We start from the raw sequence: 23,998 nt of genomic DNA on the forward strand, positions 1-23,998 counted from the left end.
TTTCTTGAGAGCCTGCTGGTTTTTACTTGCTGTTGTTTGCTAGGGATTTTTTGCATTATTTATTTACCATGTGGCAAACAACCAGTAAATTCATGACAGGAAGCATGACACCCATATGAACAAAAACCTGCCTTATGTTGTTTTTGTTGCCTGAGGAATACTCTTGAAAAGCTGAAGAATTGAAGAAATATTAGCAAATCAATGTTCTGTTTCCTGTTGCATGCTGTCAGGAAATCAAATAATCTTTTTGTTTTGCTTTGGTTTTAGTGTAATATTAAACTAACAGCATAATAATACCTTAAAGTAGTTTCTTTTAAGCATTTATTCTGGAACATTCTCAACAAAGTCTTTGAATAAAAGGGCAGGATGAAGAACAACTCTGGGCTTACCTCCTGACAAACAAATCTACTGAGGGGTGGGAAATTGACACAAACACTTTTTTCATTTGATGTCTTTTGCTGATTTTTATATCCTGCTTGTGGTATTGAGCTGGGGTGAGTTCTGGTTCATGTCTTTATCAGTGCTCTGGGTGAGGGGATGGAGGGCACCCTCAGTACATTTACAGATGACTCCAAGTTAGGTGGGAGTGTTGATCTGCTGAGGGTAGCAGGGCTCTGCAGAGGGATCTGGACAGGCTGGGTCCATGGGCCAAGGCCTGTGGTGTGAGGTTCAACAAGGTAAAGATGGGTCCTGCACTTGGGTCGCAACAGGCCCCCTGCAGCTGGAGGCAGAGTGGCTGGAAAGGAAATTCTCTGGCTGGGGCCAGAGTGCCTGGCAGGAAAAGATCTGGGGATGTTGGTTGGCAGCAGCTGAGCATGAGCCCAGGTGGCCAAGAAGGCCAGCGGCAGCCTGGCAGTATCAGTGACAGTGTGGCCAGCAGGACCAGGGCAGTGATTGTCCCCCTGTACTGGGCACTGCTGAGGCCACAGCTCAAATCCTGGGTTCAGTTTTGGGCCTCTCACTACGCAAAGACATCGAGGGGCTGGAGTGTGTCCAGAGAAGGGCAAGGGAGCTGGGGAAGGGGCTGGAGCACAGGTCTGATGAGGAGCAGCTGAGAGAATTGAGATTGTTTAACCTGGAGATAAAGTCCTCCCTGGGCCTCCTTATCAATAGCAGTGTGCTGCATGTCTGGTTAGGTTTCTAAAATACTATTTTTTATTCTGGGCTTCTGTGAATACTACAGTTGAATGAACATTATTTTTCTCAGCCTCATAAAGTGCAATGGTGCACTGCCTTACTGCATTGTTCTTTTATTGCTGCTTATTCATTGTCTGATTCTTGGAACTTATTTACATTCTGATGGTTCTGGGTTTATTTTCATGAAAATATGAGTCTTGGTAAGGACTGGTGTTAGTCATAGGAAGATTAGAAATGTCTATTGTCAAAAGTGTACAGTGGCAGGGTAATATATTCAATTAAGTCAAAAGCATCCACAGAGAAAAGCTCTGAGCAAGACCTTATCTAGCATTTAAACATCACTTAGGATGCATATAAAAGACTTTGATGTTGCATAAGGCCCCCTAGAAACAGAGGGGAGAGTAAATAATTGACTGAACCCCAGTTACCTTGTACAGCCATTTACCCAGGCTGCCATTCTGCTTTATCAGTGCTTTGCATCTGCATAGTTTGGTGCATCTACCTGATGAAAAAAGAATTGAAACTTGCAATGCTTCACTTCGCTGTGTTGCTTTTTTCCCTCCCAACATCCATAAACAAGATTACAGCAGCAGAAGTGTGGCTGCTGTGAGTGTCTGATAACTGCAGGGTATTGTGGCACAGTTCATGTGCAAACCAAATTAAGCTGCTCTTGATAAGCAGGAAGGTGAAGGAACTTGGTGGATGGTCATAACATCAACAGTATCAGCTGTCTGAGCTGGTGTGCAAGAGTGCTGAACATCTGAGGCTTGAGAGCCTTGCAGTTGTAGAAGCTCCTGATTTGGCAGATTCTCAGTGTCTTACTGTTGAAAATTGTGAGAAAGGAACTAAAGATTAGGGAGCAAGTGGGAACTGTGTCAGTTCATCCAGGCTTTCTGTGAAAGTAGCTGGCTGGCACATTGTTTTTCAAAACAAATGTGCAGGAGAATTGGAGATTTTCCAGGTGTTGTTATTGTGTGTGGATTTTATAACATGCTTCCTCTAGGCTGGATGAAATCTTGCTAGTCACTCTTTCATGATGTTACTTAGGATTAAGTCAGGAAGTATTTAATCTTTTTAAAACTAATAATTGAAATTTGGGTCCTGGATGTCTCATGACAGTTTTGGTGCCTTTTCTTTCTATTTCTGTCTCCAAATACTCTGCCATGTTCCTTATGAAGTATGCGGTGTTCTGCTATTTCTATAACAGAGTTTTAATCACTTTTAGACAAAATTCCTCTGAAAACTGTTCATGTTATGAATAAATAAATCTTAGAAATAACCAAACAAGCACTGTTAGATGTGGACTCCAATGCGTTCTGCCTCTGTACTTATGACTTGGGTTAAACTGAGTTTGAGGACAGAAACTTTGTAACATCTTTTCATTTTTGTTTTATGCTGTAACAGACTGTTTTTGTTTCAGCTTTCTTTTCTAATCTGAGACTGGTGACTTTGTGGGGAGGGAAAGCTATTGAAACTCCAGTCCGTAGAGTGAGAAGGAAGACATGCTAAGATACTGAATTTAGGTATTGGATAAACCAACTTTAAACCCAGCTCCATCATTGCATACATTGAAAAAGAGCAGTTTACTGTCATATCTAAGTGTGCAGATGTCTGGAAAGTCTTTGATATAGAAAAAGTAATTATTCTGGAGTATTGTACAACCTGTATTTGAGGTGCTTTTTTAATACGTTCATCTGGTCAATAATGAAAAAGAAATAACAGAGTCAACTGAGATGAAAACAATATTTGAACTGACATCCCCATGACTGAGTAAAAGCAAGAAGGAAAGCAATGGTGAGCAGCTGAAAATCCACATCTTCACTTAATAAGGAACAATGCAGATACCATACAGATCTTACCTTAATGCCTGTGGCTTTAATCACACAGCCCTTGTGCCTCAGTGAGGATCAGGAGGGAGCAGCTGAATTGCTGCCTTCTGTACCTCAGGCAGACAAGTGCACAGGCTGACTCGTAGCTTGTGTGGGAAGTCAGGTTTCGTGACAATAAATCATCATGGCTCTGTTGCAGCTTTTGCCAGCTGCCAGTTGATGAAGGAAGAATTATGTGTCTGGAATTACAGTAAGAAGAGAAACAAGTTTCACAACTTTCCCTGTTTCTCCTAGATCCTTGTTTAATCAGTAGAAATGAGTCATCCTGAAGGACTGAATTAAACTGGCTGTAGTCAAGTGTGGTTTAACTGCAGATGTTTGATTACAAAAGGCACATGCATGTTCAGGGAATACAAGGTTACAGTGTGTGCAAAAGGGAAGCCCCATAAATTACAGATTAACATTTTAGATAGCTCAGTAAAATTATCTTATCTACAAGAGACCTTGAATTAGTTGCTTTCTAGTATGTCTTATTAAAAAGTGAGAAAATGCTTTTCTTGGAAAGCCATAAAATATTCAGGACAGTTAGCATAACATAACAATCATCACCAACCACTTTTAATAAAGCAGATAAATATTTACTGTATGTATGTAAAATCACTTCTATCTTACCTAACTTTCCCAGTTTATTTAAAGTGCTCCACTGCCCATAAAAGGAGTAGTAGAATTGAAAATTGTTACAAGGGAATCACTTGCATTGGGCCTTGCAGCCCGAGAGCAGTCCCTTAAAGGAAGTGGATGAAGATCAGGAGAAGGTGACTCATGAGGCTCTGCAGCACACCCACAAACAGTGAGGGATGAGAATGTGATGAAAGGGTTAAAGTTAAGTGCACTCACCAGCTGCTGACTTTGCCTCATGCATACATGAAATGGGCTTTGTAGCTGAAGAAAATACGCCCCAGAGGCAAATACAAGTTTAAACATATGTTCAATCATTATGTCTTGCAAAACTAAGTATGGATTGCATTTCCTCATCCTGGACGGGATCAGAAACCTCTCGATTTTGCCTTGAGAAAGAAAAGCGCTGGGGCTGCTCCCGGCCCGAGCCCACGAGGTGGCAGCCGTGGTTCGGGTGAGGGGCTGTGCCCGCTCCCTCCCTGGCTGCTCTCCTTCCCCCTTCCCACCCCGCCCTTGGCCTTTTTCTGGGATCACATAAGGACATAGCAGCCGAGGCTGTTCAAAAAACACCTTACTAAGCTAAGGCTACTCCTTGGTGGGTTTTTGCAGGGGGTTCATTTTTTCTTTTTTTTTTTTTTTTTTTTTTTTTTTTAGTGAGAGATCATCACTCACTAGGTTCCTGGATAAAGCTATAACCTGCACCTTGTACATGTGATTGCATTGTCTCTAGGTCATACTGCAAATAATTTCTGTTGATAGTGTGTCTCTTAAAACATTTGCTGAATACTTGGTTATGACTATTGGGTCCTATCTGCTTTTTTCATGTGATATGTCTCTTTATTATAGCTGTTAGCTGAGGGAGGGAGTTACAGCAAACATTTCTGAAATAGCTGATTGGATCCAGTTGAATGTCAAGAAATTTTTATCCAAGTAAAAGGTAATGGCATCTTTAGGCTGCCCTCAATGGTATTTTGTTTATGAATGTGTGTTAGTGCATGGCTGATGACAAGGCTTTTGTACTCTGACAAATAAACTGAGTGCTCACAGGGAGTGTGTAGAGAGAGTGAAATACATTTCTTTATTAAAGAGCTGCAGAATGTTTTAAAACTGTACCTTTTACTTTGATGTAGAAAAGGAATGTAAAAATCTGTCAGTCCATCTGTTTTTTTAAAAGTGTCTTGTTGTATTCTTCCTTATGGGCTATCCTGGTGAAATCTAAGAAACCAAGTTTAATAGAAATGTCACTTTGGAGTGTGTGAATAACTCACTTGGCTGGAACAGGAATCACTGGTACTGAGAAGGTGAATCTGTGTAGTTTTTAATAAGGAACCAGGCTTTCACATTTTGGTATGTGAAATTTTTAAACTTCCTTTCATTTTCCCCTCCCTGGCCCCCCTCCATGTATTAGAGAGTGCCTGCTATCAGGGTGATAATACCGGTGATCAGGCTTGGATCACCAATGTTAGTAATTAATACACTATGGAAGGAGGCCTCACCATCCCTAACTCAGGTTTTGGTCATTTGTAAATGGAAATTATGATTGTAGAGGATGAAAACATCTCCTTCAGTGTTGTCTTGCAAATACAAAGTAAATGAGTTTGTATAGTTTAGAACAAGGATGAAATTTGTCATCTGTCTTAGTTCTTATTCATGCTATAGAGCCTCATTTTCTCATTCAGATAGGCAGCATCATCTTGATGTATTTTCTTTTCCTTCTCTATTATCTTCTGAAAAAAACCCCACAAAAGTTGCAGAAATAGTCGAAATCTCTTGTTGAAAAATGTTAGCAAGCCAAGTAAAGAAAAACACTGCCTTCCCTCCTTCAAAGTTGTCATGGCTTAACCCCTTGCTAATGACAATGATAGTGTCACCAAAAGTCAGAAATAAAACTCTCTAGCACTCTAATTTCAGTATTAGGAAGAAGCATCACTTTTATTTTAGGTGCCAGGATATTTCTGCCTAACCCACTAGCTAGCACACTGGTTTAAATCTCTGTAGCTTTTACATATTCATTACATTTCCCAAGACTCATACATACACGCTAAACATGCACACAAATTCTTTTGCATATTCAAATAACTTCTTGAAGCTTATTTACGTCAGAGTAGGCATCAGAGGGTCTCTGGTGGTCATCTGGGGAATATTCTATTCCTCAGATCATCCTATTTTGGTCAGAGGCCTCCAAAAAAGAAAAGTACCTTTTCTTTGAGTGCACCCCAGCGTGGTCTGGCTGAGATGCCGCTTCTTATCAGCATTGCTCAGGCCCACGGGTCTTTAAGGCTGCAGGAACCACTTGCACACATTTATTCAGGACTCAGCACTGTCCTGCTTTAGCTGGCACTAAAGGAATTCACAAGGCTCGGAGGCTGTTTGTTACAATCCCAGCTTTTCCCAGCACTAGCAGTGGCTGCAGTAGAAGGCACAGACAAACAAGCCATGCACAGGGGGTTGCTCAGCAGTCACTGAGCTGTGCCCATCCCATGCAGCCATCGGCCCCCTCCGGCTCCCTCTGCCCTGGGCGCGGCCTCCTGGCCTGTCTCTGGTCCCTGGGGCCGCCTTGGAGCAGCTGCCCTGACCAGCTCCATCCCTGCGTGCAGCTCCTCACTGGCAGAGCAGGGACACAGAGTGTGAGCTTCTGCTCATCTCTTTGAAACATCTTGGTTCTCTCTGTGGGTGCATGTGTGTATATGAACTGCAACTTTTTTTTTTTTTAATGTAAAAAAACCCCCAAACCCAGTCATCTACCACTGGTAACCATCTGTTTCCTGTGTGCTTACCCTGCTTCTCTTTCTAAAGGTTCTTCTCCTTGGTCATGATTCCTCTTCACTGACTCCAGAATCTGTTCCTATAAACAGTCTGTTTTATTTTAGACACTTGTTCAGCATCTATTACAGCTGAGTTTCTAGCTAATACTCTAATACTGATAGGAAGACACTTCTCCTTGCCTCCCTCCCCCCCAAAAAAGTAGTTCTTACATATGTTTAGTTCATTCTACGTCTGTAGAGGGAGCTGGTGATAAAGTTTTTAAGGAACACAAAGGTATTTCTTTGGGAATATTTACACATTGCAGTATTTGCAAACAGAAGATCAGAAACAAAGGGTGATTTGTAATTTGATCTATCCTTCATGGGGGAAGGTAGGCTGGAGGTGAACTGGTTAAATTAACTGGGTTTTCCTGTGGGGCTCTGAAAATTTCAATAGCTGTGTTGTAAGTGACAATGATTTGAATATTTATCTTTCAAGCTGAATACATTTGGTCACCTGCAAATCTGTGGGATACAAAAGACAGCTTTTCTGTATTGGGTTGTCATTCCATTGCCTTAAAACTACACAAGGAAATTCTTCAGCAGCCTCGTTTCTTTTGATGTGGGAAGAGAAAACCTGTATGAATAGGAGTATTAGGGTCATTGTCATTATGAACAGAAACTCACTAAAAATACGTGACAAAAAACTATCTGCAAATATTTCAGAATATCCTCTTGTGTTGGTTAGTATGAAGAAGTCATGTTTTTCTTTCCCGACTTTGAACTTAATTATTACAAGAAGCATAAATTAAAAATGAACCTAACCTGTTGGCAGGAATAGAGGTGGTTTGTTGACATCTTCTGTCAGGCTTTGTACTCAGTGGTGAAGGCCAAGAGCTGACTGTGTTTTGTGAGCTGTCTGGTTAGTTATGTCTTCATTTTAAAAGATGGATTCTATAGTTGTTTTTAAAACAGTGAATTCAATTAATACTGTGCTTCTGAATGTAGAGAAGATGTTGTTTCAAAGACTCATTAATTGCTGCAAACTGCACCAGAAAAGGAGGAGCTCTCAGTTTTTCTCTTTTGGGGTCTCCCCAGCCCCACTCTGTACAGAACAGTAAGATAAACATGGCTCTGTTTTGAAAGCTATATAATGTGTTTGTATTCCAGAGATTAAATGCAAGTTGTATGTGACTAGATAAATTTAAAAAAGACAAGTTACACTCAATTTTTAAAAAACTGATGTGTCTTTGCCATTTCTTTAGGTACATTGACATCTGACACTCTGTAATCCATTATTTATTACTACACAGAGCTGGATGTGGCAGGTTGTACCTGGGCATGCTTCAGCACGTTTCCCTCCCTCTCAGATCTGCTGTTCTCAATGCAGGGAGGGGTCACGCTGAGTCAGCCGCAGATCAGTAAGGGATTTGTAGCACAGCGCCGACAGGGAAGGTGCTGATATGCTTTTATTCTATCTGCCCTGGTATAGAGCACCTTCTCTGTCCCATCCATCAGATTTCCTAAGTTTGGAGATTTTTTCCTTCCCCCGGACATCCTCCTTTATCTAAATTAGCAACTGACCCAAAGAGCTCTTTCATCTTCTTCCTCTGTGCTGTGTTGACATAGGGGCACCGATAACAAAACAGAAAATTGTGGGAAATATCCACCAATCTCCATACAAATGAAGAAGAAAGTGGAGAGAAAAAAATAGGATTAGAGGGTTAAATTAGTTTATCATTACCCATTGAAATTTATTTGATAATCTGCTGGTTTATTATTCCTGAAATAGCAAAATGGGAATAAATCTCTTCCTTCTGGGTGTGCTGGAGCAGGGGAGCAGCGCTGGGCTGTGCGAGTCGCTGCTGCCCGGGCTGTGCCCCCGAGGGCGCTCCTGGCCGAGGCACCGGCCCTCCTCGGGCTGTTTCCTTTGGGAAATATGTCATGTTTGAATTCCGTTTAGACTGTAGCCAAGCTCCTCCCACCTACTGGTGTTTGCCTTTTGTTTTGTAGGACTTCTTACAATTACAATACTTGGTTTTGTGGTAGTTTTTTAATGTATCAAAGTATTGAAAAGGTGAATTGTTTAGCACCAGAACCATTTCTGCATTTCCTCTCTGAAGGTTGTATGTGTTTGGTTTTGCTCATAGAGTGTGTGTGTGTGCTGAATGGGTAGGGCTGGACTTTCCTAACCAGCAGTGTCCTTCAGGTCTGTAGGTGTGCTTTGCAGAGATTTCTCCTGTCAGGTTGAGCAGGTTTCTTTTGCAAGAAAACAGCTGTGAGATGTCCCCTGACTCTGTACACTTAGTTTGGAAAAATTGTATATTCTAATTTTGTAGTCATAAACAAAATTGTGATTTCTTATGTTCCTCTACTAATGTGTAATTTCATGTAACTGAAGCAGCTGTCCCTGTCTCCCTGAGGAACACAGGCCATGAATGTTCAGCTGTTTGTTTTTCTCATAAAGGTAGGATGGGATCACAATTTTCTCTTACCATGCTCCTGCCTCAGGCCTTTAGCAGCTGACTTCTGCATACAGAAACACATAATTGTCACAAAGGGCAGGCAGGAAGATTGACCAAAGACTTGAGAACTGGCAAAAACTTGTTTTGGATTCTGAATCTCTGGTGTCCTTATTTATAGGAAATGGTCTTGTGTTAAATCCCGTCAAAGTTCCTGATATTATTTCCTTGCCAATTTCAAGTCAAACTGTTTTAATTGGTGATTTAAATACTATTTTTTGTCCAATCAGGAATCTGTGATTCTCTTGCCAAGATATTGGTAGTCTCCAAAGCTGTCTAATCCATCATCAGGTCACCGTTGATTTAGGATTTTGCATCGGTAGGTGAATAGATGAGGATAGTTTGTAGCCTTGTGAAGCAACAAGCTGTGTTTCCCCGGAGAGAATGCTGAGCTGTTTTCTCAGCCTAACCCGAGAGTTTAGAACTTGCTCAGGTAAACAACCCTGTGGTGCTGCAGAGCAAGGTTTGGGATCAGTATGGATGCCGGCTGTCTTGCTTTGTTACAGACTTAGACAAGAGGGGATTTTAACAAAGCACATGGATTTCTTTTGTTTACAGTGCTAACTTGTGTAGGAAAACAAGCTGAGTTATTCAATTGCCTGTATTTGTTTGAAAGTGAAATATCTAAAATTTCAGGTTCTTTACACAGTACTTTGTACGTTTTGAGATTTCTGTAAGAACAGAAAGGTTTTTGTGTGAAGCTGTTGTAAAAATGTAGTTACACCCACTTTTATTATGTGTTAATTGTCTATTAGGCTTTGTAATTGGTGTGCAAAGATTGACACTCCTGATACCAGAGCATTCTTACAATAAATGTCTGCTATGGTAATTTAATGCCTTAATAGCCTTTTAGCAATCAGTAACATCTCAAATGCACTATAGGGCAATTTCTTTTGTTAACTGAGGCTTTTGCTCACAGTAGAACTCCATTACAAGTGTACTGCAACTCTGTTTATATTCCACTAAAGCAAAGATGTAACTGCTTTGATCTGCTCTCCATTTCAAGATAACATAAAAAAACTGTGATGCTTCTTTTCTGCATCTTTTTTCACAGTGCAGTTGAGTTTAGTGATAACCCTAAAGCTCTTTGTTTACATATCAAACATAGTGTTAATGTTTCTCTTTGTGGTTAATATTTAATATTTTTCACTTGCTAATAATTTTAAATATATTTCTCTTGAGAAAAGCCACACAATTTTACAAATTTGGACAAAAAATAATTTCATTTCTCCCCAAGCAGAGTGGTTGATTCATTATGCCAGCTTAAAGAACAAGCTTTTTTCCCTATTCCATAGATTTACACGAAGAATGAAAGTTATGACACATTTGGAGTTGAAAGATCCAACCAAGTAACTCCCCAAACTTTTATCTTCCTCAGTAGGACACCAAGGGACATGGCAGCTCAGAGTTCTGAAACCAATTTCTTTGCTTTTCGAGGCTCCTCAGCAAGTCAGACTTGCAGAAGGAAGGTGCCTGTGTGTGGTTTGTGTGGTTTGAAGAGAGCCTGGTTTCCTCAGGAAATGACATGTGGCTCTGCTCTTCGTCTTGCCAGCGAGTTTTGAACTCATTGCCTGGTTTCGTTTTTTAGAAGATATAAAAACTGCCAGAGCACACGAGCTCCAGTTTAGCAGAAGTGTGTGACATGTGTGGCTGGGGTGAGAGGAGCTGCTCGGCGCTGGCCTGGCCAGGGAGGTGCCCACAGAGCGGGGCCATTGCTGTCCTTGCTGAGGGACAGGAATGTGCTGAGGGACACACGGGTGTGCCTGAGCTGAGCCCTGTCCTGGCATGGCAGGGGCTCGCAGAGGTGGGGACACAACCTGGGGGACACAACCTGGGCTGCTGCCGCTGCAAGTTCCTTCCTCAGCTGCCCCAGCCCAGTCTGCCCGCAGCAGGGTGTGGGGTTCTGCTGTCACCCTGTGTGCTCGGTGCCAAACCTCACATCTTCAGCTCTGGCTGTGACCATGGGCTCACATCTCACCCCGTGCCTTGTGAGTGCTGCTCCACCTCATTCTGGTCCCACCTTGGTCTCTTGGAAGTAAGAAAGCAGCTTTTATCTTCAATCTTTACCCTGAACAAAGAGCCCAGAGTGTAGCATCGGAATTGCAAACTTGTTCTTCATTACTGTGCCACTTCTCCTGAGTGACTGACCTATGGAATGTGCTGCATATCTCTTCTTTCTGGGCTTGAAGTTGTCAGGGTTGGGAGATCTGCCTGGAGGGCTCTTAGATAACATTCTCAGTGCATCCTGCAGCAGCCTGAAATCCTTGATGTGTGACCCCCACTTCAGTTGGAGGCGGTGAGAGTTCAGCTGAAGTGAACTCTTTTCACATCAGTTGTTCATAAAACATTGTTTTTGATGTATTTGGAAATAAAAAATGCTGTCCTGAAAGCACAGATATTGTTTTATTAATCAAGAGATGTAGTGTAAGTGATTGGAAAAAATCCAGCAGCTTGGCTTCAGAAACATACTTGATGTATTCAAAAGGAGGAGGATCACTCACCTAGAATAATGACAGCAGTTCTGGTATCCATGACCACAAAGGAAATGTTAAATACTTTTGCATCATCATTGATCAAATCAACATCTGTTTAATTTCTTCCCTTGTGGTTCGACTCTTACTTCAGCTGCTGTAGTGACTGGGGATATTGTCCTGGTCTTCCAGTACTTTCTGTATAGAGACTGAAAAAGGCTGTTCTTTTGTGTTTGTGACTGGGGAGATTTTCAGTTTTTATAATGAAATATTTCCCTGTGTGTGTCTTAATGTACCTCGTTGAAACCCAAATACATTAGCTATCAGCAAGAGTGAGAACAGAGATAATTGTGCTCTATTTTAAAGGCACGGCATTAAAAGTTTCAGAGGAAACATAACAGCAGAGTGTGTCTGAAAAAACCAAACAAACAAAACCCAGAACATGATGGAAATAAAGAACAAAGCTCTGTGTGCAGATGTGCAAATGCTACTAATTTCCTCCACTGGTGGCTCATCACTGTTCTGCTTTACAACAAAATCCCATTTTGTACCTCACTTCATGTGTTAATGCCTGGTTTTGCAGGGATTGTAATCAAGAAGGAAAGGAAAAAGCATAGGAGTGTCTGTATCCATAGAAATAAATTATACTTTTTTATATGTACTTATATATGCATTTTGGAAAAAAACTAGCTCCAGGTATCTCCTACTGATAAATGCACTTTTAAAGAAATGTTCTTTGACCTGGGACAAAGCATAAACAATTTAGGAGCTATCATTGATATAATGTTATTTTAAAATATAGGATTCTGTACTCGTAAGAAAATTATTTTAACAAGGTTTCCTGTATGTTCTTGTAAAATGGTCTTGGGCTGAAATTAATGTAGTTAGTGTATTTATATTGAAGAGAGTAGAAAACCTAACTTGTTGCTGACAAAAGTAGACATAAGTGAACATTTTCTGTCCTGAGTGGATATTTTGAATAGAGCTTTAATGGTACCACAGTTTGAACAGGTTTGAGTCCATTGCATTCAGGGTTTCTATAGTAATTACTATGGCAACAGTGATGCAGAAAATGTTCCCACAGGAACCCAGCTGTGAATAATAACTAACTGAAAACATTTTGCTTTTGCATCTCATGTTAAATGTCCCTTCAGTGAAAGTATGGGGGGTTGCTTACTTTATAAGAAGTAATTCTCTTGCATAAAGCCCCACATATGCTGGCAGGTGTGTCTGGTTTCAGAGTAGGAACACCTTTTCAATGTATTGCTGAAGTATCATCCCAAAGACCAATGAAAAGTGTTACAAATGTTAGGTGTCAAATTTGTCACTGGCTTCAAATGTTCTATGTTGTAGAGAAACGTCTTCAGGCAAATTTGTAGTATAAAATCTGCTCAGGAACTCTAACTTGGTTGTGTCTTGAAGAATTATGTAAATCATTTACATGTGACAAATACTGTTAATAAACACTGTCTTAGTAGCCTTCTGACCTCACTGTGCAACAAAGGTCAGGACCACACAAGTCACGTGGCAGAGGTCAGTATTTGTTGACTTCAGTGTCCATTTATAAATTTCCTTCAAAAACTCTTCTGCTTTTTTCAGAAATAATTTTTTTCAGTGTTAGATGCAGTATCCTGAAACTGTTTGTTGTTGCATCTAGCTCTCCTTGTACTTGTAAACTGGCCTTTGTGCATACAATTGCCTTGTTCATATTTATTTCGCTTTCATTTGGAACAAAGGGGAAGCCAGTCTGGTGTTTATGATATGAATAAACTTTGAAACTTGAAAGCATTTCAGGGCTTGATTTGGTAGCTTCACTGTCATGGAGTAACCCAAAGTACTTTTGGTACTCTGGGGATTTGTGGCCACAAAGGAAAAGTTCTAATGAGTTATATGTATAGAAAAAGGGAAACTAAACTAGTAAATATTTGCAAGATTCTGGTAATTATTTTTGAGATCGACAAAAATATGTTAAAGCTGAATATAAATGAAGAGCACTTTGTTAAATATGAGCAGAAAGCAGTTTTCTAAGCCCTGGGGGCTGATAGTTGTTCTTAGAGTTATTTATGCAACTTAATAGGAATTACTGTGCAGATGGAAATGTGATGAAATGGAGGTGAAATCACTATTTGTTTGGGCCCCTGTGGTGTGCAATCTGCTAGTAATGCAGGTGAAAGTTTATAAGCAAAAATGTCTTTGTAAGTCTAAAAGCTACATAGTTTGATCTTGATGACTTGTATCTAAATATCACATGCTGATATCACATGCATTACAGACGTTTCAGCTGTCTCTTAAAAATTTTGTTGCATTTATTGTACTTACTGGTCTTGGTAATGTAATAGATCATAGGTGTTCTCTCCCAGGTTTTTGTTGGATGCTTGTCTTTAAAGCAACACTCAAAGAAAAAAGAAAGTATTGGGATTTGGGATTAAAAGAAAAAAATCCAAGTTAAATATCTAGAAATGGCAAAATGTTGAAAAAGTTGAAGCTTTATCCCTCAGGCTTGATATAAATATTGCAACATCCCATTAAAAGTTTTGTTATTGATAACGTGATGAGGACAAGAGGAAAAGACCTCAAGCTGCATCAAGGGAGGTTCAGATGAGATATCAGGAAGGATTTCTTCACAGAAGGGGTGGTCAGGCATTGGAATGGCTGCCCAGGGATGGGGTGGAGTCACCATCCCTGCAGGAGCTCAGGAAACAGCTGGATGTGACAGTGAGTGCTGTGGTTTGAGTGACAAGGTGGTGGTCAGTGAAAGGTTGGACTTAATGATCTTGGGGGTATTTTGCAGCCTTAATGACTGTACTATTCTATGAATTACTGACTTTCCCCGATTTTCCCCCCACTTTTTAATATTCTGTGCTTTATTTCACTGAAAATGTGTGGGAGAATTTCTGTTGTCCATGTTGTAGTTATGCCATCATAAAATACTTGCTTGTATTCTGAGCAGGGCCCCAGGATGCTGCAGAATTTAATATTTGGTGAGATATTTCTGTCCAAGTTATTGACCTGTATGTGACAAAGTAGCTAAGTGGAATTTGCCATGACAGCCTCCAATCCTTTAGGCACGCTGGAAGGCAGAACTAATGGAGACAGAAAATTGTGGTATGATTTAACTTTTTAAGAGAAGCAGTTACTGCATACTGAAAATAAGTCATGGGCATGGGCTGCATCCAGTGGAAAAGTTTAGTTTGTTAGCTCTGGTGGTGACAGGCCTGTTAAAATCTCAAGATAAGATGTTCTGGTCTGTCTGCATAGAGATTGCAGGAGTGGTTCTTGTCACTCAGTGTGAAACCCTTCACGCAAGAACAGTCTCGCTCAGTGAACCATTATGCTGCAAGTTAGTCCTCTATAACTGATCACATTTAATAAAAACAGATTTCTTTCCTTGTCTGACTGGCTTAGTGCCATATCCTTGAGAGCAAGGTGTGAAAGTATCACACAGCTCTCTTGAAAAGGTGCGTAGGGGTGTTTTACTTTTCAACACAGAAAAGTCTCGAAATTGACTATAATGATCCTGTGCAACCTTTTAGTTACAAACCTACAATTTTTGCCCTTTCAGGTGAAATGCAAGCTGTAATGCAGCAAAAAGATGAAGTTGCAAATGAAGGATAAGGAACCAGCAGTACAAAAGTTTTAAAATAGTGTATAGGATTGACTTGCCTCCAGATGTTACTTGTTGTAAATACTGTTGCCCTCTTTGTTCAGTGCTTCTGGTCTCTCTGAGTGCCTGTTAGTGAATCACAGCTCCTCAGGAACTCAAGTTTACCTTCAGAAAGAGCCAGACGAGATACATCCAAACAGAAAGGGCTTTCAGAACACACCCATTTCCTTTATCAAGAATATCATGTGGTGGCATTTGAATGGTTTTGACAGTGTCAGTAGGTTCTCTATGGTAGAGATGAAAATGTTATTTGGGTGGATTTTGAACAGCTAAGAAATCCCTTGTTTGATTTCTCTGTGTGGAAACCTTTTTTTTCCTGTCTAACCAGCAGGTTATCCAGTCTTGCTGACCTAAGTGGATTTCCCAGCTTTAGGTTCTAGTTTGAAAAGAAAACGAAGCAGACTTGTCTTTCCTTGAGCATGAGTGTTGCGAGGCTTTTGCCCCGAGGCTTGGCTTTTTCTCCCTGATGATGGGAGCAGTTTAACCTTAGCACCAGATCTTGTTTCTCCATGGACCAGAGGATCCTCTCTGGCTGTTGGGTGGAAATGAGCAAACATTTCTTTTGAATGAGCAGTTGTGCTCCCTGCAAAGAATTCAGTGTGTCTCTGAGATGCACAAATGCGCTGAGGTAATGACTAAAAATTAACAAGTGTTATTGCTGTTTTTTCTTCTGAATATATTGAAACGACACAGGAATGTTTTTAAGCTGCATAGCCAAAGTAAAGCTGTGAATTATCGCTCTCATCTCAGCCTTTTATAATATTCATGAAAAAGTGATATTTTTCACAGAAACATAAGGATAACAGCTGCACCTTTGTGTAACAGCAGAAAAGTCTGGGTCCTCCTGCTGGCCAGAGCCAGGATTTCTCTCTCAGATGTGACCAGAGTTCATGGATATCAAGGGGGATGCTTTTATAGTCCTGTATATTGATGGCATTTATTGCATCAACCTGCAATAATTAGAAATTAAGAAATAATTTGTTATTTCTTTAAAGCTTTAAATCAAGCTTGTTATTCTTCAGAAGGTGAAATGTTACATCATGTGGGATGTCTGAGTTTTAGATTGAGAAGTAGCTCTTCAGTTGACCTTCAGATTTCTTTTTTTCATCTTTCATAAGGATGTTTTTAATTTTTGCAGGAAATGAATCAAATACAGAAATGAAAAAAATGCGTTTTGTAGCTTCTTTGGGTTTTGTTAGAGCTACTTTATGGTAGGGTGCATTGATTCACAGTGTAAATAAACGTGTTCTGCAGAAAGCATGGGAAAAGAGTAGGTGTGTGACAGCTCACTGCTACACGTACCTGCTTTGGCTCTGCAGCCACATTCACAGGGGCTGTTTTGCTTTCTTAATGCATTTATGCCAGTTCATGAGAGTAGGACAGTAAAAGATTATGTTCATATTCAGGAAGTCAGCATAGGAGCTGAAAATCAGTCATCTGTGTTTTTCCTTGGTATTTTTGTTTCTCTCAAGACAAAAGTGTTCAGCCTGGCTCTGCTGAGGGGCCTCCCCACCCCCAGTTACCCATTTGTGTTGAGCTTCTGTCTGCAGGATGGGGCCCAGGCAGATCAAACATGCACCCAGCCTTAGAGTTACTTTGCCTTTAGCAAGAAAAACCCATCAAGTCAACTCTTTGTATAAGCTTAAATATTTTTTGAACCAAAATTCTGTTGTATTAGATTTGCTTTACACTTCTGGAAAATGAATGGAATTTTCCACAATCTCAGTTTGGTGCCAAAATGCACAGGCTTAGTATAAAAGAGAAATAGTGTTTGAGATTACAAGTGGATGATTCAATGTTTTTTATTGAGTAGGTGAAAGCATGAGCTTTTTTCCAGCTTTTAAAATCAGTACCAAAGGTACATTATTATTACCTGTTATTTAAATATCCGAGACAGTCTGTATTCAAAACTACTGCTCAAAGCTAAAATGTTCTTGCATGTCTCAGGCTTCACCAGGTAAACCATTTTGACATTTTTTGTGCGTGGAATTTAGTACCACAACTATTCCAATGTATTAAAATAAAAATAAATGTGCTTTCTGACCAGTGTTGTAGTGTACATATTGATGGGTTGAGCAGATGACATCACAAAGACCAGATCTGAGCAGTAGGTACTATTTATTATTTAACAGTATCTTGGTAGAATATTCACATCTGTAGTAACAACCTTTATTTCTGCAGATAGAAAAGAAATTTTAGTTAGCACAGTTTGTCTCCAAGTGGTTTGAGCTTTCCTTTCATTATCTGAGTATTCATGTAGATGTGAAAAATGAGCTTTTATCTTTGAACGGATGTAGGAGTGGAATATTTTAAACAAAACACGCACAGTTTGGATATTCATATCTTAGAAATACCCTTGTAGTCAGTGATTCTGTGTGCAGATAGACTGGAAGATCAGATGAAGATGTAAAAGTTGTGTGAGCTTAATATAAACTACCATAAACTGTTCACTTAACTTATCATGCTTCAAGGCAGATGAAACATTTTATTAGTAAATGTAATAGAAACTTTTCAACGTTCAGTCTGTGTTTTAGTTTTTAGATTCCTTTATACACTTTACCTACCAATTGTCATTATATAACTAACAGCAAAGTAAAGGTTGCAGAAAGAAGCTCCACTGATTTATTCTGAGAGGCATGTTAATTTAGTGTGTAAAAATATTTTTATAATATATGCATTGTGTGTGTGTGATGGAACCTAAACAGAAAATCCTGTACATCTTAAGGACAAAAGCATTTTATTCCCTAGGCTACAAAACAGTGGTAGAAGCACCTTGGTCAGAGCAAGTGCCAGAGCACAGAGGGTATTACTGGTGTCAGAAGTTCCTGCAGTAATAAAAGTTTTGTTTGGCAAAATTCTAAATGACTCTTACTGAACTGCAGGATCACTGGGAGCTAGCAGGTAAGCAAGTCAGTCATTCCTGGTAAATGCTTCAAGGGGTCTAAGATATATTTGTGTTGCTAAGGGGTGAAGCTGCCATTTCCTGGCTGATGTTGCCAGTGCTGGAGCTGAAAGGTGAAATGGAGGATATGCAGTTCAAACTTGTGCTGATGAGGAGGAGCAGTTTGACACAGAGGGATGAGCTCAATGCTTATTTTCTCCAGGGCTGCCTCTCCAAGGGACAGACCCCACTTGTACTTTCCTCACAGTGGAGGGACTTGGTTTCAGGTTTATTCCCAAGGTAACTTTCCATAGTGATGCCAAGCTCAGATGGAGGGTTTGGTGACCCCTCCCTCCCACTGTCTGCAGAGTTCCGTTATATCCTCACCTTTTAGTCTTTGCTTCTTAACACTGTGATGCCCAGGAGAAAATGTTTTGGTGCCTTTTAGCTAAATGAAAAGAGATCCATGTGTAAGAAAGGTCACATGTTAGAAATTGCAGCTCTGAGACTCTCGTTGTAAGTAATTTTAGGGAGGAACTCCTCCTCTCAACCTCTGTGATCTCACCAGGATCTAGTCAGTGATAACCCGTTTGGTGCATTTCGAGAGTGTTATCACAGTGCATTCAGTTGTAGGAGCCATCTTTGGCCTGCCCTTGATATTTGAAAAATCCTTCCTATGGTATCTGAATAATTTGTTTTAGATTTACATGCCTCTAAAAGTCAGTTCTGCTCATCACTTTTAATGCCCATTAATAGCTCCTCTTTTTTTCTTCAAGCTAATGTTTTATTTTGTTCTATCAGCTACCTGCTTATGCCAGTGATGATTTTTGTTATTGGTCTTGTAAATTTTGTTACAAAACTAGGTGCATCTAATACACTATTGGACACCTATCCTTCCGATCCAAGTGTAATATCTATTGGATGTTGCAAAAATAGAATTCTTTGACAGTTTTGCAATTTAAATATCAAATAGCTATTTAGTATTTTAATAGTTTTATAACACAAGCTGCTGCTTAATTATCTCATATCCTGCTGCACTTCAAAAAGGATCTATCCAGTAAACAGAATGATCTGAGGTAACAGTAGTAATGTGTTAGTAGGAAAAAAAAAAAGAGCAAAACATTAATTTAAAATGTGTTTGAAAATGCTTCAATGCTTTATTTCTTTTTCAGTACAGTTTTCATTGATGTTGACAGTGGGAAGACCAAGTGATGAAAATCACTGTAAGATAGTGAAGGACCAAACTGAAAACTGTAAATGAGGTCTTGCTTTTGATAGAACTAAATTTTGTCACTTGAGCTGCATTTGAGAATCAGAAGATTTATGTTACTTCATTTTCACTTGGGGGTGTGTTAGGCTGGAAAATGTTGGTTCAGAATGGTGATTGTAAATGTTTTAAATATGTTTAATGTAGGTCATGCCTAGTTATGGGAACAGTGAGATTTCTGAAACAGTCTTTCAGGAAAATGGAGGGGATAGTTCTTCTGCAGTTCTAATACCTTGGTACCTTTGAGATGGGCTGTATCAAGTGCTTGCTTGTAATGGGAAAGGAGAATTGGAACATTGACTGTGTTCCAGGCTTCAAATGCCTCTGATAGAGTAGAAAATAGGGAATGCTTCAGTCTGATTTTAGAAGAGTGCTGCACACATTGGGTGGAAAAAAAATATTTTGTGGAGAATTTTGTTGTACCCTGATATCAGATTGGGTCAGCAAGTCATGGAGGAGCATACAGTGACCTCCATATGCTTCTCTGACTTTTTAATTAACTCCTTTTGGTAAAACTGCGTTGTTTGATTAAGCTGCTACATTTGAGGCCCTTTAATAACACCACAGCAGCATTAACAAGAAGAGTTAGCAGGCCATTGTGAATGATGGGGAGATTCAGTCTCATCAAAATGAAGCAAGGCTCTTGATTGATAAGAGGGAAGAGGATACCTGTTGTGATACCTATTGCAAAATGTAAATTTGATGTGTGTGCTCTTTATAAAGACTGTCTGGTTTTGTGTAGTCTTTTGTGTTGCTGTCAGTGAATGGCAAAGTTAGAGATGGATAACAATTGCTTAGTCATCCTTCTGCTGGATGGACTTTAGTTGAGCGTAGATGGATGATATGACAAATTTATTGCTTATTACAGAGTTCTCAGTTCTTATTACAGAATGATTGGGAGGATGGATAATTTTTAATCAAGTCATTCATTTCCCTTGAAATATTGTCTAAACTGTCATAAACTGAAGTTGAAATGTCTTTTGCTTCCCCTACATTCATCTTAGTTAGTATAGAATTATTGCAGTTCTTAACAAAGTGGGAAAATAAATGCATGGATGGCATTAATATACAAGATCAAAATGATGAAGTGTAAGTTCAAGCATATATTTTTTCCGAAATTACTAAGGAGCACAGCTTTATAGAAAGCTCACTATGCTTTCTCAAAAATCTGACTGGTTTCCAGTGTGATATCAACTGTGAATAAAAAGGTGCAAAACACCATGAGGACAATTGATAACCTGTGTAACTTGCTCTTGTTTATCACATTCTTCTCTTTTTGTAATGCACTTACTGTTGCAGTGAGGCTTTTATGTTAGAAATTCAATTTCAAAATATTTTAACTTGGAAAGCTGTAGTGGAGGATTTATTAGTAGGACAGCTAAAGTCTGTTGTGTATGCTGCCTTGTGCTCTTTGCCAATGCACTTCAATATCAACATTTTTTTTCTGGTTGGCAGGCTGGTACAGTGAAAAACTAAGGAGATTTACATCTCAACCTTTGATGTTACAAAAATTACTTATCATAATTATAGTTATTTGCATTATGCCGGCATCTAAAAATATTTACTGTGATCACAATTCTATGATGTGTTTTAATGAACATGAAAACAAAAATGTTCATACACCAAATATTTTACACCAAAAAATAGAAGACAGAAAAAAAAGACAGTGGAAACTATTGCTCTCCTGATTGTAATAAAAAAATTGAGGTATGGTGTGTTGGAGTCCTTCAGGAACTATAAGCAGCAGGAAGAACTTGTGTTAATTCAGTGCTTTAACGTTGTGTTATTGTTGGATGGTGAGATTTGACAAGCAGCCATTTAATTTGCTGGTTTTTAACCAAGTTTTTGTGCTCCTGTTACTATTTGTGGTCGCTTCTGTAACCTGTGTAATTGCAAGGTTGGAGTTGCAGCTGCTCAGCACTTGGGTCCTGCTGCCAAACCATGTGTTGGTCTGGTCAGCTTCAGCAGGTCGCTCGAGCTTTGATCTGACTTCATGTGTAAAATCTCAGCAATGTTTGCCTACCTTTGTGAACTAATTGAGGATCTTACTGGTAAAAAGCACTCATTAGGAGAGAAGTGAGCCATGTTATGGTTACTTTTCAGAAATAATTGTCCAGTGCTAATTATAGAGTAGGAGACAGATTTTTTTTTTTGGAAGGAGTAAAAACAAGTCAGCTTCTAGTTTTTAGTGTCACACAAGAGGCTGGCTAACTTGCTGTTTTACAGCTTTGTGTAGCTCCACTGTCAGGATTAAAGGCTCTGAAATGTCCCCCTCCAGTCCAGCTGCACCATCTTGCATCACGTGGCGAAATTGCGGCTTCACAGACTGTTTGGGTCAGGGCTGTCTCTGCTGAAAATCAGTGGGAGGAATAAATTGCTGTCAAACATCAAGTCAGAGCATCTCTGAATGGTTGAAAGGCTGCCATGTCCCTCAGTGCTCAATTTGAATTAAAACATGTAACTGCACTGAAGACAGAAACCTGTCAGAGGTACAGCCAAGGAAGTGTCTTAGTACTTGAAGTGTTTTTCTTTTCTCCCTCTATTGTCATTTTGTTACTGAGATAGAAAATATGGCAGCTGAAAATGTAAACACTTTTCTTTGTCTCATCTTGCAGGCCGAAACAGCAGCAACAGAATAATTTTTCCTTGTTTTCTTCCACCAAGGGCTGGAATTTCAGAGGGGTAAGTTTCATATTGTTTTGTTCAGGGTATAGCATTCCCTTCTGTTGCAGTGTAATCTTGTCGTTAAACCATCATCTGTTAGGACTAAAATCATGGCAAACTATTAGACTGGAACTTTTAATTTTGTACCCTCCTTAAAAGGTTTTCTAACAATGCCAGCTTTTTTGTTTTACAATGTGTTTGTATTATTCTGAGGTGTGTAGAACATAATCACACTACATTAACCTACTTTAAATTAAAAAAAAATAGGATGTGTTTTCATATCTTAAAATGAATAATGGAAACTGGACTGATACTATTTAATTCTAATATAGATATTTGTAAAGTTATTGCAAGTTTGCATGTGTGAACTCTGCAGAAGTACAGTTAAATCATAACAAAAATTATGTGGGTCTCTTACAAGGCAGAAGGGAATAGATTTTATTTGCTTGGCTGAATAAGGAAATGTGGACGCTTGTGTCTTCCCAATGAAACTGACTGAAAAGATACATGAAAAAGCAATGCAAGTGACATTAAAAATCTTTGTATTTGCTGCTGGGATCAGGAGCTTTTATTCTTGTCCTCTTCAGGTTTCAGAGGTAGCTTCTTAGTAGGTTAATTAGTTCAGAGTCAGCCACGTTGTCCCCTCTCTGTCCCATGAGGCCTGTGAGCCCTTCTACACCCTTTGGTGTAAAACACTCTGTGATGGTGGTGTTGTGGCAATGCTGTGTTTGCCACGTGTGTAAGAGCCTGGGATACAGTCCAGGAGAAGTCACTGCATGTTGTATCCAAGTCACACTAATCTTTTGGTTAAAGGAAAGGCTTTTCTACCTTGCAGAATTCTTTAAGTATAATGAACACTAAATTACCATTACAAGTAATGTGAACTGACTTGTATTTGGGAGAACATATAAATTTGTTTCCTCTGAGCTTCTTCCACCAGAATAGTTAAGTAGGCAGACGTTACTTAAATGCTTTGCTGAAAGAGTTAATGGCATTGATTGATTTACTGATTGTTGTTCATAATGTGGTCAACTTCATTAAAACAAAAAGTATTTTTCACTGAATTTTGCATTCTAACTTGATGTTTTAAGTAGAGCATCTGCTATTGTTTAGTGTGAGCTTTCTGTTGTCACTGTTTCTTGTGTCACACCAGGGTGAAGTTATCAGTGATACCAAGAAAATAGTTCCCTCACAAGGGCAAGGTCAAGAGTGTAGGCAAAATACCAACAACTTCTAAGCTGTAGATTAATTCAGAGCCAGTATAAAAATAAAATTGACTCTAGTGTTTCCCTCAGTTCTTTCCTGGAAAAGTAATTGTGGAAGAAGGTGGGTATGAAAATAGTGGGAAGAGTAGTGTAGATATGAGTTGCAGCTGAAGAAACAGTGATCCCAAGCTCAGAGCAGTAGATCACTGAAGTGACGACTTAGGGCTGGTTTCACAGTGGCAGCATGAGCTCTGTGATCCTGTGTGGTGCAGGTGGAGTGAGCTGCACCCAAAGAATGCAAAACTGGGGAGTAAAATCCTCCAGAATCAAGAACCTGAAAGCAGATAGGAATAGTAGTATTAGAGAGCAAACAGGCAACAAGTTAAGGGATCTTCCAGCTGCTTCCTTCATGGGTAGAAATGAAGATCTGTGGCAGGTGGCTGTTAGCTTATTTTTAAGGAAACTTATGAGATAGCAGCACAGATGCTACGTTCTACAGCTGTAATATTTCATACAGTGTGTAGTAGGCAATTGCAGTTAATTGTTAGACATAAATGGCTGCATCAAGGCAAGAACCTGTTTGAGTTGTTCACTTGATCTGCTTGGATGCTGAAGCCAAGATAGCTGAGCACTGGAAAAGAGAGAGCTACGTGTTGGTTGATATTTGCGTTGTGTGAGCATTAATTTTATTTTGATGGATGAAAAAAAATATGTTATGAAAAGCCCAGTGAGCAGACTTGAAGCCACACAGGTTTTCATAGAGATGGTGAAAGATAATAGGTTGGCTTTGATGTCTTTTCTCAAACAGGACTAAAACCTTACTGGCTAAAATTACTAGGTTAATGTTGACAGTGGAGCAGAGCCACAGCTGAGTATAACAAACACAACTCTGGAGCTGACTTATTCATGGCTATGTTTTTTTTAACTTCTATTATT

The 23,998-nt window shown here is 39.6% G+C and overlaps 1 protein-coding gene across 6 annotated transcripts in view; it reads left to right on the plus strand.

The window, feature by feature from the left end:
* Positions 1 to 23,998, plus strand: part of ARHGEF3 (Rho guanine nucleotide exchange factor 3) — a 112,058-nt gene that overhangs the window by 16,574 nt on the left and 71,486 nt on the right. For all 6 annotated transcript variants that reach the window (XM_064723892.1, XM_064723895.1, XM_064723889.1 and 3 more), the window contains one exon: positions 21,809 to 21,875. In XM_064723892.1, the coding sequence (XP_064579962.1) occupies positions 21,809 to 21,875 (67 nt within the window). The remainder of the gene's footprint in view (positions 1 to 21,808; positions 21,876 to 23,998) is intronic.

The sequence above is a fragment of the Zonotrichia leucophrys genome, chromosome 12 (genome assembly GCF_028769735.1).
Source record: "Zonotrichia leucophrys gambelii isolate GWCS_2022_RI chromosome 12, RI_Zleu_2.0, whole genome shotgun sequence".
Lineage (NCBI taxonomy): Eukaryota > Metazoa > Chordata > Aves > Passeriformes > Passerellidae > Zonotrichia > Zonotrichia leucophrys.